Source organism: Neoarius graeffei, chromosome 7, assembly GCF_027579695.1.
Source record: "Neoarius graeffei isolate fNeoGra1 chromosome 7, fNeoGra1.pri, whole genome shotgun sequence".
Lineage (NCBI taxonomy): Eukaryota > Metazoa > Chordata > Actinopteri > Siluriformes > Ariidae > Neoarius > Neoarius graeffei.
This window is the reverse complement of record NC_083575.1, coordinates 54,471,665-54,489,225: the sequence shown is the minus strand read 5'-3', so window position 1 is coordinate 54,489,225 and position 17,561 is coordinate 54,471,665. Positions and strand designations below refer to the sequence as shown.

Below are 17,561 nucleotides of genomic sequence, written 5' to 3'. Positions count from 1 at the left end.
AATTAACTGCTAATCCTAGAGGTTCACATACTTTTGCCACTCATAGATATGTAATATTGGATCATTTTCCTCAATAAATAAATGACCAAGAATAATATTTTTGTCTCATTTGTTTAACTGGGTTCTCTTTATCTACTTTTAGGACTTGTTTGAAAATCTGATGTTTTAGGTAACATTTATGCAGAAATATAGAAAATTCTAAAGGGTTCACAAACTTTCAAGCACCACTGTACGTCTCACGCTCTAGCGCCACCAACTGATCACAGTCTTACACGTAACTTTTGATCCGTATGTCCGATTTTCATAAGTCTGGTGCCGTTGGAATCCTTGGAGCTAGACGATTCCAACGCACCCTATGACGTCGTTCTCTGCCTAATTAGATTTTCCGCCATTTTGAATTTTTCCAAAGTGAAGGTAGAGTGACCCTGGCCGCATGTTTTGTCCGATCATCACGAAACTTGGCACACATGATCTCCAGTCCATGCCTAATAAATTATATTTGTTTCACTCTCATACATCAAAGTGTTCACCCGTGGCAGCCAATCAAAATCGATGGCGAAGCCACCAGACAGGAAGTGAGCTCATATCACGGAAATGCTTTGACATATCAAGACCATATTTAGTGGCATGACTTTGGACACCATCCAAACTACCCTCATCAAATATGGTGTCATTTGGCCACTAGGGGGCGTCACAATTGGCAAAAACGTATTTTGGCTCATATCTCAGAAACGCTTTGACGTATCAAGACCATATTTGTTGAGATGACTTTAGGCACCAGTTTATGTACCCTCATCAAATTTGGTGTCATTTGGCCACTATGGGGCGCCACAACAAGCAAAAATGTGTTTTGGGTCATATCTCTTTACGGATTTAGAATTACATCTAAATTTTCATGTTAGTGATGCTCTGGGATTTCCCTGTAAATAACCTTGCCAGCCTGTCATCTCCGTATGAGAATCCGCCTTGTGTCTTGGCCAAACTTTCGCGCGTTGACACACAACTTCTCGTGTGGGCGTGCGGTCGCCTGTCTTTCCGGGTTGCCATGGCGGCGCACCTGAGCAAGCACACTTTCGCATTTTCTCCGGAAATGCATTCTAGTTGTTATTATTATTACCTCCGCCAAGGAGTTTGTTTTCGGTAGCGTTTGTTTGTTTGTTTGTTTGTTTGTTTGTTTGTTTGTTTGTTTGTTTGTTTGTTTGTCTGTTAGCAACATTACGGAAAAAGTAATGAATGGATTGCTATGAAATTTTTTCCAGAGGTGTGACTGGGCACAAGTAACAATCCATTACATTTTGGCGGTGATCCGGATCACCTTCTGGATCCCGGATTTTTTTTAAAGGATTCTTGGTGGAGGTCTGCACCCTCCGAGTGCTTTTCTAGTTTTGTTTATGAATTTGTTAAGGAGTAGACTGCTAACTAGGCTAAGGCTACATCCACACTAATTCATTTTAGTTTTGAAATAATTTTTAAAACAACATTTTAAAATGAAAACAATCTCCGTCCAGACAAGCGTTTTAGCCCAGTGTCAGAAATAATCTCCATCCATACTAATCCACCTGAAAACACATCACGTGACCATACACTGGGCATGCACGTGCTGTTGTATACAGTTGATGCTGTTTGTCTTCTTCCGGGAAAGGGTCACGTGATGGGAGCTTGATGAGTTAAGAAAGGAAACGTTGTGACTGAGACCCAGTCAGGAAGTGAACATGTGTGAAATGCAACTGAGCCCACAATAGCTGTAACCAGTTATCAGGTGGAATTAAGGCTAATAAGAGAGCATCTGATTGTTTAAATGTGTATACTATGGATTGTATGCCATGCTGATGGCATCAGACTGGGTCGAGCAAGCCAGTTGCAGCACTAGGCAAGGCAAGGCAAGTTTATTTATATAGCGCATTTCATACACAGTGGCAGTTCAATGTGCTTTACAAAGGTAAAAGCAAAACAGTAAACAATACAAAATAAAATTACATAAAATAAAGGGGGAAGAAGAGAGAAAAAAAAAAGAATTAAACAATAGTAGAAATAAAATAAAATGAAGTAAAAGTTCAGTAAAAAACAGCAGAATAAAATAGAATAAAAGTTAAATAAAGTTTAAAACATGCATCGACTGTAAAAGTTAAGTAAAGTTTAAAACATGTAAAGATGACTATCAGTTAGCAGAAAGCATCTGAGAACAGCTTGGTCTTTAGTCTAGATTTGAAGCTGCCAACAGCAGGAGCATTTTTGATGTCCTCTGGCAGTTGGTTCCATAGCTGGACTGCATAGTAGCTAAAAGCTGCTTCACCACACTTTGTTTTAACAACAGGTTTTACCAGTAAATTTTGCTGCTGCGATCTGGTAGATCTGATTGGGTTAGGCCGCTGCAACATATCAGAGAGGTAATTGGGCCCTGTACCATTTAGAGATTTGTACACCAGCAGCAATGCTTTAAAGTCAATTCTGTAGCTTACTGGAAGCCAGTGAAGGGACCTTAGAATTGGAGTAATGTGCTCTGTTCTTTTTGTTCGTGTGAGAACCCTAGCCGCTGCATTTTGAATCACCTGAAGTCGTTTGATGGTCTTTTTTGGCAGGCCTGTGAGAAGGCCATTGCAGTAATCAACCCTACTAGAGATGAAGGCATGTATAAGTTTTTCCAGATCATTTTTTTGACATAAGTTCTCTTAGTTTGGAAATGTTTTTTAGGTGATAAAATGCCAATTTAGTGATTGCTTTCATGTGACTGTCAAAGTTTAGCTCGCTGTCCATGAAAACACCAAGATTTTTAACCATATCTTTTGTTTTAATCCCCTTTGTGTCAAGAATAGTGGTAATCTTGAGTCTCATCTTTTTTCCCAAATAGAATTACTTCTGTTTTATCTGTGTTCAGCTGAAAATTTTGAGACATCCAGTTGCTGATTTGGTCGATACACTGGTAGAGACATTCAAGGGGGGCATAATCATTAGGTGATTATGGAATGGCACTATAGGAATATGTAGTGACTGTGTTGGCCCTTGAAAGCATCAATCCAGGTACAACCAGCTATCAAATTCTGCTATATGAAATCTTGTTTGCTAACTCAAGAACGGTAAGACAAGGGAGAAATATTGCATTCCTGTGGGTCCCAGCACATATGGGTATCCTGGGAAATGAGAAAACAGATAAACCAGCTCAAGAAGCAATCAAGAAAGGAAATGTTGAAATCAATATTAAACTATCAGAATCAGAGGGGAAAAGCATAGTGTGGAGAAAGGCTGATCAGGAGTGGCACCAGTACTGGGACAGTGCAATAAAAGGGAGACCTTTGTACTCAATCCAAAACGGAGTAGGTATGTTTGGAAATCAGGGAATAAAATGGAAAGAGCAAGTAATAATAAGCGGGCTGAGAATTGGGCACAACAACCTTAACAGCACACACTGTCATGAGAAAACGTCATGTGATCAGTGCCATGAGGCTGAGATAGTGGAACATATCTTTGTCATGCAGGAAATTTATAAAAGAAAGGCAAGAAATGATGACACAGTTACAGGAAATAGGGCAGATAGAGGACAGCCTTAAAAGTATATTAGAATGTGGAGAAAGTGGTCAAGGGAGGAAATTCTTGTTTAATTTTTTAAAGATGACTGGACTGGAGAAACTGCTTAAAAATGGATGGGCACAGAGAGGGAATAAAACCTGAAAGTGGCAGTAATGCAACACTATAGATATGATAATACCAGCTCTTGCTATAGTTAATGTTTACTGCTTTATTGTCATATTTGTTTGCACTGTCTATGCACTTTTTGGTCTGGAAGAAAACAAGATTTTGTTCTCCTGTATACTATGCATGTGGAAGAATGACAACGAAGTTGAGTGGGATTGGATGCCAGCTGTTGTAAAATCCCTAAGAAGAAGATGAGGAGGAGGAGGATGAACATGGGTGTCTGTCATCGTTTCCAAATGTCTCTTTTTCGCCTGTTTACACTAAAATGTTACCCTGGAGTTTTCAAACTTAAACATGGCCAGCGGCGTTTTCAAAAGTCTCCATTTTAGGAGCTTGAAAACTTTGGAGTAGTGTGGATGCCTGGCATAAACGTAGCAAAAGTAATGCGTTTTAAAACTAAAACTTATTAACATGGACGGAGCCTGAGAAGACAAACAGCAGCCTTAGTGGCATCATCACAGTGGCTGTCTGCCAGTTAGCCCAGTGTAATGTCAGGTTGGCTAAACTTGCGTTACAAGCAGGCGAGTCTGTTAACTGGATTCAGGATGGGAAATATTGTGAATAAGCTAACCATGGACACAGTTCAGTACCTAATTATTTAGACAATCTTATTTTCATTTTACTGACGTAATCATCATGCATACCTTCCAGTCCTGGAATTCTTTGTACAAACTGGGATGTAGTGCATCAAATGTTTCATCAGGTTAGATGTATTGCCTCCACCACGACACATTACCTGAGACACCATTTGCACAAAAATATAGAAGGGGACTTCACCTCTCCAAAGTCACTTGCCCAAAAAGCAAAATATCCCCATATCTCACCTAGAGAGCCTTGTTTCTTGACATGTTTCAGAAATATAATGTTGCTAGTCCGTTCAGCAGTTGCATAACGTTTTCCCAAACTTGGCTAGATAACTCAAGGCGGTGTGGCAGGTCACTGGTCAGAGTGAGAGCTCTTCGCTGTTAGTGTTAGACTTGCATCACGCCCACGAGCTGCTGGTTAAGTCTTAAAGGGCAGCAAAAGAGTGAACTCTTTAAGGTGCATTTCAAAGTCTCGTGAAAAGTGGTGAAATGCAGTAATGTCTCATCTCATCTCATTACCTCCAGCCGCTTTATCCTGTTCTACAGGGTCGCAGGCAAGCTGGAGCCTATCCCAGCTGACTACGGGCGAAAGGCGGGGTATACCCTGGACAAGTCGCCAGGTCATCACAGGGCTGACACAGGCACCCATTCACACTCACATTCACACCTACGGTCAATTTAGAGTCACCAGTTAACCTAACCTGCATGTCTTTGGACTGTGGGGGAAACCGGAGCACCCGGAGGAAACCCACGCGGACACGGGGAGAACATGCAAACTCCACACAGAAAGGCCCTCGCTGGCTGCGGGGCTCAAACCTGGACCTTCTTGCTATGAGGCGATAGCGCTAACCACTACACCACTGTGCCGCCACTGCAGTAATGTTAACTACTAAAATTTGTGAAATGATACCATACATGGAAGGGGAGGAGGAGTATTCATATGGTCAAATTTAGTTGTAAAATGAGTGTTTGCAAATTCCGTCAAAAGTTTCCTTTTTCATCACTTTTGTTTCATTCTGTATAGAGTCACTTCTGTTGTTTGGAGTTTGTGGAACTTTTGAGTGAAACATATTTTTTAATCTGAAACAATGTTTTGATTTGCAGTTAAATAATCTCATCTCATTATCTGTAGCCGCTTTATCCTGTCCTACAGGGTCGCAGGCAAGCTGGAGCCTATCCCAGCTGACTACGGGCGAAAGGCGGGGTACACCCTGGACAAGTCGCCAGGTCATCACAGGGCTGACACATTGACACAGACAACCATTCACACTCACATTCACACCTACGGTCAATTTAGAGTCACCAGTTAACCTAACCTGCATGTCTTTGGACTGTGGGGGAAACCGGAGCACCCGGAGGAAACCCACGCGGACACGGGGAGAACATGCAAACTCCGCACAGAAAGGCCCTCGCCGGCCACGGGGCTCAAACCCGGACCTTCTTGCTGTGAGGCGACAGCGCTAACCACTACACCACCGTGCCGCCCCAGTTAAATAATCAATATTAATAATTAAATGTAGTATAGCAAGTTGAGTCCTGTAAGTAATAACAATACAATTAAATAAAGTTAATAACCAAAATAGCAAATTTTGTAAATGGGACTCAGCAAAATGAGGATCTCTTGTAGCTAAAGGCAGAGTCCGGGGCAGACACAGCTGGACTACTCAAATATTCATTGTGGAGATCACCGTGGGTTGTTTTTTTTTGTTTGTTTGTTTGTTTTTGAGCTTATGACCTAATTTAATAATTTCATCGATTTAATTGAACCTTTTTGGAGACTGCAGAAAAGAACTATTTTATTGGCAACACCCAGCTCTAAATTGGTTTCACAGAAATTTTTTCCCTGCTCAATTTACTTCCTTGTATCTAGGATAACTGTAGCCTACGAAACGCATCCTTTTTATTGCCTTACTGCCACAACTTGTGAAGAAGTTGCTGATGTCTCATGTAAATGAGATGTACACTATATGAGGGTAAATTGGGTTGTCATATGCATAGGATCTGGAAATGAGGGATCTTGTAGGAGTTTATGTCCGCACAGTGGAAGCTGATTTATCACCCATGTTCAGATCATTGCTCTTTTTTAAAGCACAGCTTTGATAAATAAGGGCCGGTGTATTTGTTTTAATGGCATGGCACACGATCAAACACAAGTGTGCAATCTTTAGTGAAAATGCAGAGTTACATGGCTCTGTGCACCAGCAATTTTGCCAGTATTTCTTTTCTTTTTTTCTTTTTAAGGGAAGTTTGAGTGCAAACATTATCAAACAACAATACAACAAAAAACACAAGGAGTGCACATAAAGTATTGATGGATGTCGTTTCTCTTTACTTAGTTGAGGGGTTCTTGACATAATATGGATTACTACAGTTGTGGAATAGGGCTATTTACTGTTTTAATTTACTGTTTGATCTCAAACACATTCAAAGGCAAGAAATTCCACTAATTAACTTTTGATGAGGCACAACTGTTAATAGAAAAGCATTCCAGGTGATTACCTCTTGAAGCTGGTTAAGATAATGCCAATAGCGTGCTAAGCATCATCAAGGTAAACAATGGCTACTTTGAAGAATCTAAAATATGAAACATTTTTGGAACACTTTTTTTTTTTTTTTTTGTTTACCACATAATTCCATACATGTTCCATATGTTATGTCATAGTTTTGATGTCTTCAGCATTGTTCTACAATGTAGAAAATGGTCAAAATACAGAAAAACCTATGTATGAAAAGGTGTGTTTTTAGTATGGCTGAATCTCAAAGTGCTAGACAAAGCATATAATGTATATATGTGTGTGTGTGTCATGGCATGCATGCGTCATGCTGGTAGGCAGCACGCCAGTAGGCCACACTAATACAAACAAAAAATTAACAACTATACCCATTGTAACTGCTGGCGAAAACGTAGAAAGAATAGAATGCCTTTATTGTCACTATACACATGTACAATGAGATTAAAGCATCTCCAATAACAGTGCAAACAGCGTGTAGAGAGAGAGAGAGGAAGGGGGGAGGAAAAAAAAGAAGAGGGGGGGTGTAAGGGGGGTAAGGTGCACAGTCTGAGTATTGCACATATAAAGTATTGCACAGAGACAGTCACATTATAAATTATTCCATGAGAGTCACATTATAAGATATAAAATATTTACACATTATGAAGTATTTCAAGGTAAGGTGCACAGACTTGGTGTATGTGCTGTGTGTAAGGTGCACAGTCCTGAAGTGTATGTGTTGCGTTTCACATTATGGAGTGTGGTATTGCACATTATAAAAGTATTGCATAGAGTATTGCATTCCTATTCACCTTATAAAGTACTGCACATTATAAATTAGTAAAATAGTAAAATAAATAGACTATAAAGTCAGAGCATATCCGAGTTCAGGGCGGTTATGGCTTTTGGAAAGAAGCTGTTTTTTAATCGATTTGTCTTTGTCCTGATGCACCTGTAGCGCCTCCCTGAGGGCAACAGGTCGAACAGATCAAAGCCAGGGTGGGAGCTGTCCTTGATAATATTCTTAGCTCTGCTAAGGCAGCGGGAGGTGTAAATGTCCATCAGGGAGGGGAGAGGGCAGCCAATGATTTCTGTGCTGCCTTAACTACCCTCTGGAGTAGAGGTCTGCGCGGGTCGGATTTTTCAGTCCCGCGCCCGCAAAGAATTATGATTTTCAGTCCCGCTCCCGGGCGGCACGGTGGTGTAGTGGTTAGCGCTGTCGCCTCACAGCAAGAGGGTCCTGGGTTCGAGCCCCAGGGCCAGCGAGGACCTTTCTGTGTGGAGTTTGCATGTTCTCCCCGTGTCCGCATGGGTTTCCTCCGGGTGCTCCGGTTTCCCCCACAGTCCAAAGACATGCAGGTTAGGTTAACCGGTGACTCTAAATTGACCGTAGGTGTGAATGTGAGTGTGAATGGTTGTCTGTGTCTATGTGTCAGCCCTGTGATGACCTGGCGACTTGTCCAGGGTGTACCCCGCCTTTCGCCCGTAGTCAGCTGGGATAGGCTCCAGCTTGCCTGCGACCCTGTAGAAGGATAAAGCGGCTAGAGATGATGAGATGAATGAGTCCTGCTCCCGCCCGCGCCTGCCATATTTTGTCCCGCTCCCGCCCGCAAATCCCGCATGATGCAGACGTTCGCGTTATTTCTCAGAAAAGTTCTTTTCTTGACACAGCGTGATGGTGCCCCGCCCCCTACTTTGAGTGGATTTGAGCATAAATATCTACAGCTCACTTTCACATTTATTATTTACCTTGTTTCTGAATTCAGCATGTAGTGTCTCTAATAATAATAATAATAATAGTGTTGTCAAGCAATTAAAATATTTAATCGCGAATCGCACATTTTTATCACAAGAGAAACCATTGTAATTCTCTGATCAGCATAAAAAAGTGAATGGGCTTGCTTTGTACCAATGGGTTTTTTTTGTTTTTTTGTTTTTTTTTATATTGCAAAGCAGAGCTAGTAAGAGAAGTGAATTGATTTACTGCTTGAGTTAGTCTACAACTCTAATCAGAGAGACAGGTTACACAGTGACGGTAGGCTTGACTCAATGCTATCCCAGAAATCCTTCCTGTAATATGCAAATTTGGCCACCTCTGATTGGACAGCCAAATTTGCATATTACAGGAAGGATTTCTGGGATAGCATTGAGTCAAGCCTACCGTCACTGTGTAACCTGTCTGTCTGATTAGAGTTGTAGACTAACGCAAGCAGTAAATCACTTCACTCATGGTTCTCTTGCTAGCTGGGTGTGAACTGCGAGTCATTAGAATGATCTAAGGATTTCCCGTTAGGGTGATCAATGGCAAATTTAAGATGCCATTCCTCACTCAATCTGGCAATCTGACTCTCTCTGCAAATTTAGGCACCTTAAAATGTTTTTATTAATGCCAAATAAAATATCCAGCACAAATTATATATGATAGACATATATTAATAATTTATAAATTTTATTTCAAACACGTCTTTAGTTAGCGGGACTGCAGCTCATCACCGCTCCCGCCCGCGCCGCATATGTGCACTCCTGCTCCCGCCCGCGCGCACATATGTGTACTTCCGGTCCCGCCCGTGCGCGCAATGAGCTTTCAAAATTTGTCCCGCACCGCACTGCTTTGCGGCGGGTCCCGCGGGAGTGCAGGGCTCTACTCTGGAGCCTCTCCCTGTCTACAGCAGTGCAGCTGCCGTACCATACTGTAATACAGTACGTCAGCATGCTCTCGATGGATGAGCGGTAGAAGGTTAGCAGCAGGTTGGAGCTTAAGTTGTACTTCCTGAGGACTCTCAGGAAGTGTAGCTGCTGCTGAGCCTTCTTAATGACTGCTGTAATGTTTGCTGACCAGGAGATGTCAGCGGAGATGAGGACACCGAGAAACCGGAAGGTGTGGACCCTCTCCACATACACGTTGTTGATGTAGAGGGGGGCTAGGTCGGTGCTGTGCTTCCTGAAGTCAACAATGAGCTCTTTGGTTTTCTTGGTGTTCAGATCAAGGTTATTTTCTGAACACCAGGCTGCCAACTTCAGGACCTCCTCTCTGTAGGCTGCCTCGTCTCCCTTTGAGATGAGTCCGACCACTGTGGTGTTGTCAGCAAACTTGACGATAAGGTTGTTGTTGTTGTGGATCGGACTACACTCGTGGGTGTAGAGGCAATACAGGAGGGGGCTCAGCACACAGCCCTGTGGAGAGCCGGTGCTCAACGTGCGGGTGGAGGAGAAGTGGGGGCCAAGACTCACAGTCTGGGGCCGGTTAGTAAGAAAGTCCTTTAACCAGGCACATGTGAGAGGGGGGAGGCTGAGAGTGTCCAGTTTTCTAATAAGGATGTCCGGGATTATTGTATCAAAAGCTGAACTGTAATCCACAAAGAGTATGCGGACGTAGCTCTGCTGCTGCTCCAGGTGATTTAGCGCAGAGTGGAGAGCTACGGCGATGGCATCCTCTGTGGATCTGTTTGTGCGATATGCGAACTGCTAGGGGTTGAAGTCTGGGGGGAGGTGGTCCTTGATGTGCTGAAGAACTAGTCTCTCGAAGCACTTCATGATTACCGGAGTGAGGGCCACAGGACGGTAATCATTCAGGCTGGTGACGGGAGACTTCTTCGGCACTGGGATTATTGTTGCAGATTTTAGGCAGGGCGGGATGACTGCCTGAGCCAGGGAGAGGTTAAAGATCCTGGTGAAGGTAGGGGCGAGCTGGTGGGCGCACGCTCTGAGCACCTTACCAGGTACACCATCTGGGCCGACAGCTTTCTTGGGGTTCACTGCCAGGAGCACCCGTCTGACATCGTGCTCCTGTACAGTGAAAGGAGTGGTGTAGGAACTGTGTGGTGGTGGGGGCAGGGCAGGAGCAGATGAGTGCTGCTGAGATGTTTCAAAGCGAGCAAAGAAGCGATTTAGCTCCTCTGCTAGCGGCGCACTCCAGTCTCCTGTTGGTACATCACAGTCTCTGAAGTTTGTGATGTCCTGAATGCCCTGCCACACCTCCCATGTGTTGTTGCTGGACAGGTGGGACTCTATGCACAGCCTGTGGTCCGCCTTGGCTTTATTTATTCCTCTTTTCAGATCAGCTCGAGCGGCTCTGTACAGAGCTCTGTCGCCTGACCTGAAGGCAGCGTCGCGAGCCCTGAGGAGTGAGCGGACCTGGCTGGTCATCCAGGGTTTCTGGTTTGGGAAGACCCGGATGTTTTTATCCACCGTCACATTCCCGATGCAGAACTTGATATAGTCCAGCACCGTTCCTGTGAATGTCTCCAGCTCCTGGTGTTCAAATAAGTCCCAATCTGTCTGTTTAAAGCAGTCCTGTAGTTTGGAGAGTGCGTTGTCAGGCCAGGTTGTGACAGTCCTTGTGGTGGGCCTGGCTCTGCGTCTGAGGGGGGTGTAGGCTGGGAAGAGCATGAGGGAAAGATGGTCTGACTGGCCGAGGTGGGGGAGGGGTATGGCTCTGTACGTATGCTTGATGTTGGAGTAAACATGATCCAGAGTGTTCTCCCCTCTAGTAGAACACTTAACATGTTGGTAAAACTTCGGCAGTACAGTCTTCAAATTGGCCTTATTAAAGTCTCCTACGATTATGTGAACACCGTCAGGGTGGGCCCGCTGCTGTTTATGGTGTTCAGCAGGAGAGAGAGCGCTGTGTTTACACTGGTGTCGGGTGGAATATACACAGCTGTGACAATCACTACAGTTAGCTCTCTCGGTAGAAAAAAAGGCCGGCATCTTACAGACATGTACTCGAGGTCTGGGGAACAGTGTTTATCTATAATTGTTCCATTGTTACACCAATTATCATGCACGTAAATACAGAGCCCTCCCCCTCTGCTCTTACCAGAGTTCTCAGTCCTGTCCCAGCGGAGCAGAGTGCGGCCTGCTAGCTGCAAGCTAGCATCGGGTATTTCCGGATGAAGCCAGGTTTCTGTGATAATTAAAACACAGCAGTCCCGAACATAGCGGTTTCCAGCGAGTTGTAATTCCAGATCATCCGTTTTATGCACCAGGGATCTGGCATTGGAGAGATATAGGCTTGGTAGAGGTGGCTTGTGTGGTTGTTTTCTTAGCCTTAGCATAGCACCGGACCTGCAGCCCCGCTTCTGCTTCCTCTCCCTCCTCCGTCTGCGCCGCCTCCTAGACCCAACAACAATCCATGGAGAGCCCGGAGGTCTTGCTATGTCATCTGGGATGTTATGCATGAAGAGAAAGTCGCTCGAAACAGATACCTGATGTTGGTCACCGATGGCTAAAAGTGTCTGGCGGGTGTACTGGATGTTTGCAGAACCGATGTTGCACAAACAAGCAAGAAAGAGATACAAAAACAACCAAAAAAAAGAGCCTATTGTGTTGATAACAGAAATACTAAAATGTGTCTGGTTTCAACTCTGAAATTAGCAATTAGTACTGCGCTAAAAAGCGGTAAGATCCTAAATCTAGGATGGTGCATCCACGACCCGACAGCTGATTGTCTGGGAAATAGCCATCGGAACGCCTGGATAAACTTTGAACAATACAATCGTCAACTTTCAAACCAGGAATGGATGCGCTTTCAGACGCAGGACAGACAGTTTAGAAAAACATTGGATGTTAAATTAATCAATGATAAACAAATAATACGATTTACCGGAAGTAATCCACATCATTGGATTAAACTTATAACCATTATATGTGGAGTATACTACAGAAATGGAGTCTACACAGCAACCCACAGGAACGGGAGACCGTTGGGAATACCTTTGTTAAAGTACACCGCAAGAATCCTATGGAAATTTCCCCTCTGTAATGCACTACCACCGACACCTGACCCAGAGATACTCGCCGAATGGATAGGCCAACAGCTGCACTTCGTACGAGGAACCATCCAGCCAGAGCTCAGCAGAGTGGCACAACCTAGTCGAGTGAGGGAACCCAGAGTGGTAAGCGAACGAGAACTGGCTTATCTCTGGAAAAATCATAGAAGCAAGGCAATAAATATCATCCTGAATGACAGTAATTATCCAGATCATCCTCCTATAATAACTAATGTGGACAAAGTTTATGAGCACTACATTGCAAAATGCCGGTCAAAACAAACGCACCAGCAGACAAGCCCCCCATGGTGCGAGGCCTTTGATCTGGATAATCCGGACAGCCTCCCCAATACATCGGACTTTACTACAGAGAGGAGATCTCTAAAGTCCTTTCCAGCCTTCCGAACAACAAGGCGTGTGGCGCGGACGGCGTTACATAGGAGGTGTTCAAAGCAACAAAACATTATTCAATAGTGAAACTTGCGCAGATTTTTAATATCTGTCTAACCAGTCGGAAAGTCCCTGACTCTTGGAAGGGGGCCATCATTCATAGGATTCCCAAAAAGAATAATATCCCAGACAGCCCGTCTACCTGGAGGGATATATCCCTGCTCCCTGCAATATATAAGGTATTTATGAAGGGTATTTTAAACAGAATTTTACCTTGGCTGTTTGAATCTGGAACACTGTCAACAAAACAAAAAGCATACATTGAGAGGCAAGGAATGGATGAGCATGTCTTCTGTTTGAAGACTGCCATCGATGATTGATTTCAAACATCAATCCTTCCACTTTTATGCGGTGTTCCTTGACTTTCGTGATGCTTTTGGATCCCTGCCTCATTGTGTAATGCTACAGTCCCTAGAGGGAATAAAGTTGCCAGAACAATACATACAAATTGTTAAGGATGTGTATGACAAATCCTTTCTGCAAGTCATATGCGGATATCAGTTAACAAAACCGGTTAAACTTGAGGTTGGGATTAAAATGGGATGCCCCTGGAGCACTGTGAATTTGATAGTGGCTTTAAACCAGTGGCTGAAATGGCTTTGCCTTCTTGTCCCACCTGGCATTGCATCTCCGAACCCTGTCCAGGCCTTTGCAGATGATGTCCTCCTAACATCGAGGGAGGAGAACGTTATTACCAACATGCTCTCACAAACTGATCACTTTCTGCAATGGTCTGGGCTTGAGTTCAAGACCAGCAAATGTGCAGTGTTCTATGAATTGCGCAGCGGTGGCAACAGGTGGTATAAGGCAAAGCAGGACCACCCTCCCTCATTTACTATTGCTGGGAACGAGATTCAAGTCTATGCAAGACACGAAACATACAGCTACTTGGGACCTAAGTTTAATGTAGCTGGTGAATGGCAGGAACAGCTGGAAGTGATCTGCAAGGAATACTTTGCAAGATTAGACCAGATGGATCAATGCCCTCTGCCAATCTGCATGAAACTTCAGGCAATTCGGGAGATAGCTCTTTCCAAAATTCAACATCTATTCGCCAACGTTGACATTACTAAAATAAAATGTTGAATGAACTGAACAATAAGACTGTAGAACTGGTTAGGAAATGGCTGAACCTAAACACACACACACACGACCAGGAGTATCCTCTTTCTGAAAAAAATCAGCGGGGGGCCTTGGAGTTCCAAACGTCGAGTGGATCTACACAGCTACCTGGATAAGTCACCTGTTGCACATGCTAAATAACGATGATGCAACAGTTCGGGAAATGGCCCGGGGCTCACTGCTGCTAGACTTGGGGAAACGCAAGATGCCCCCTGCGGACAACCAAGTTTCCTTGGCTTCAAGAAGAAACCTAACGGAAAATTGGATGCTCATGCCAGTGGATTTGGGGTGCGCTCGGATTGGCCAGATTTGAACGACCTGTACAGTAGTAACAGCATAGAGTTGAGCTGGGTACATACAAGCGGAGCTCAGGTAAACGTCAGTGAGGAGCTAATCATGGACTTGAATGTGCATGCGGAGGCAACTCTACATCATGACGGAATCAGTAAAAAGCTTAACGGCCGGGCGTGCAGGTATGAGATTCTCCAGTGTTTTCATTCACAACAATGTGCTCGCTGGGTGAACTTGCATCTTCAAGGCAAACTCGCGTGCCTTCAGTGCGACGATCACACTGTTTTTCTCATGTAGCGCTGCACAATCCAGCTGTCAACGAAGGCATTCTAAAATTTGTCACCAAAGCTAGACTGCAAGCCCTTCCAACTCAGTATAACCTCTCTTTGTGGTTTCTTAGTGGTTAGCGCTGTCACCTCACAGCAAGAAGGTCCGGGTTCGAGCCCCGTGGCCGACGAGGGCCTTTCTGTGCGGAGTTTGCATGTTCTCCCCGTGTCCACGTGGGTTTCCTCCGGGTGCTCCGGCTTCCCCCACAGTCCAAAGACATGCAGGTTAGGTTAACTGGTGACTCTAAATTGACCGTAGGTGTGAATGTGAGTGTGAATGGTTGTCTGTGTCAGCCCTGTGATGACCTGGCGACTTGTCCAGGGTGTACCCCGCCTTTCGCCCGTAGTCAGCTGGGATAGGCTCCAGCTTGCCTGCGACCCTGTAGAAGAGGATAAAGCGGCTACAGATAATGAGATGAGATGTTGCTTTGAAAAATGTTATAAAAGACTCCCCTGACATAGTTGTTGTTGATGAGATTTTTAAAAACTATTGTGATTTTGGAAGTGGGATGCTGTTTTGATGCATATATAGACTTGTGTTTTTCTGAGAAAATTATAAAATACCAGCCATTAGCGGATGCTCTTGGAGTAGGTGGCTATAGTACAAATCTGGTGGGTCTCATTTATGGTAGCCTTGGATATGTCCATAGACTCTGTGTTAGAGGGCTGCAGATAGCTGGCCTAAACAAGAAGAACTCAAAGCAGTTAGCAAAATATTGCTCTGTGTCAGCAATTATAGGCAGTTTGCAAATATGGAGAAGGCGATGTCACCTGTATCCTTGATATACTTAACATCTATATGTGGTTGTACGCCAGCACAGTATTTGTATTGATGTGGGAGTCATAAGATGCTCTCTAAATATTTGGGTGCTGTGTTGCTTTGTTAATAAGTACTGGTCCTCCCAAATAAAGTAATCAAAGTGTGTGTGTGTGTGTGTGTAAGTGTGTGTGTGTGTGTGTGTGTGTGTGTGTAATATATTCGGTACAAAGTAAATAAATAGGAAGCTATTTGGGATTTGGCCCATTTTTCAAGATGACTGGTACATGTGCATGGATCATGGCTAATAAATGTAAATTCTGATCTCGTCAATTAGGGTAATAAAGATCTTTATTACTGTTGCTTTTCAAGGGGTGTGTGTGTGTGTTCTCCTTCTGTAGGTTGACTTTGCTAACAGGATGGTAGGAGGAGGGGTAACCGGACTAGGGTTGGTCCAGGAGGAAATTCGCTTTCTCATCAACCCAGAGCTTATTGTCTCTCGTCTGTTTACTGAGGCTTTGGAACACAACGAGTGCCTTATCATCACAGGTAAACAGATTTATTAGATTTTACACAGTTTTTCTTCTCTTCTTCCTTTTCACGCTCACCTTTTATTCCATCTCTTGCTCCACTGTCTATCAACCTTTTGTCTCTTTCTTTGCCCCACACACACACACACACACACACACACACACACACACACACACACACACACACACTCCTTCTTTCCTGCTGTTCTTTCTTACTTCTCTTTTAATCTGATCCTCCACTCAGCAGCCTGATCCTTTTATCTTGAATTGTTTTTTAATAGTCTGATCTGCCCCCAGATTATTTTCACTCACCACAAGAGTTAAAGGTTTCCCCAAACTGAAATTTCTGCCAGATTCAAGCATCATGATGTAACAGTTGATCAAAATTTTACACAAGCAGCATTCAGTCAATTGTTTGTCTCATAACACCATCTAGTTTTCAGCACGTCTTTGTCCATAAATTGAGTTGACCATCTATAATGTTTTTTTTTCTTAGCAAGTTATTCGCCGTTGCTCACTGAGGCCTATGTATTCATTGAATTCCATTCATACCTCGTCCATTCCCCTCTCCATCCAATTTGAATGTAAATCCATTACATTGATTCACTCCAGGCTGCCCTGTTATTTCTCATTTCTCCCCAGCTGAATTGCCTTATTTTTCACCCTCCAACTCACTGTGTTGAGTCAACACGCTCCACACACCCTCCCCACTCTGTAAAGGCTGCTCCTTCACTGAGCAGCAGTTCTGAAGAGAAGCCCAGGTCATGAGTTAGTGTCCTGCATCCTAAACACATCAATCTCTCACTACAGCTTCCAAACTGAAGCAAGGTGCCTGCTCCTACTGTGGGTGTGTGAGAGTGAGACAGACCCTGCCATAAGTAGGTAGTTATACCCTGACTAACATCTGATAATGGGCGGCACATGGAATAGATCTAAATCTCTGCTGTAGTATCTACTTTTTTTGGGGGGGGGGGGGCTGTCAACCAAGATCACCTTTTTGTAACGTTCCTTAAATATGGATATCAAGCTACATGGTTTGGGATCATATCTGTATTGTTCTCTCTACATTTTATTTTTCAAACCTTCTTATAGGATAAATTTATTAGGAAGCCCACAAGGTGATTTTTGAATTTTTTTTTTTTTAAGAAGTCTTTTAAAAATATCATCTGGCATCAGTTTATGCATGAAATATTTAGCACTGGTCTTAGTTTATGCTTCTACGTTTTTGTATTTCATTGCTTTTCTACATTAGTCTTCATGATCTCTTGAGATACAGTTAATCTGTCTTACTTAATGACATGACACTGGAGAGAGAGAAAGCTAGACTTTCAGAGCTATCCACCTAATTAATCCTGTTACTTGGGCAAGTTTTGAAACCATACCAAATATAGAAGATAAATGATATCTGTGGTGGAGAATGTGAAGTAGGAGAAGCTGTATACAGCCTTGCATGTCCTGCTTGCAGCTGTGTGAAGAGGCTGGCTTCTGTTATAAGAAGCTGTGCACTGACGTATCCAGCCATTCCTCATCCACCCATACTGTCTCCCA

The 17,561-nt window shown here is 43.6% G+C and overlaps 1 protein-coding gene across 1 annotated transcript in view; it reads left to right on the top strand.

The window, feature by feature from the left end:
• parga (poly (ADP-ribose) glycohydrolase a) overlaps nucleotides 1–17,561 on the top strand; it is a 75,106-nt gene that overhangs the window by 47,354 nt on the left and 10,191 nt on the right. The window contains exon 13 of the mRNA XM_060925985.1: nucleotides 15,885–16,032. Within this exon, the coding sequence (XP_060781968.1) occupies nucleotides 15,885–16,032 (148 nt within the window). The remainder of the gene's footprint in view (nucleotides 1–15,884; nucleotides 16,033–17,561) is intronic.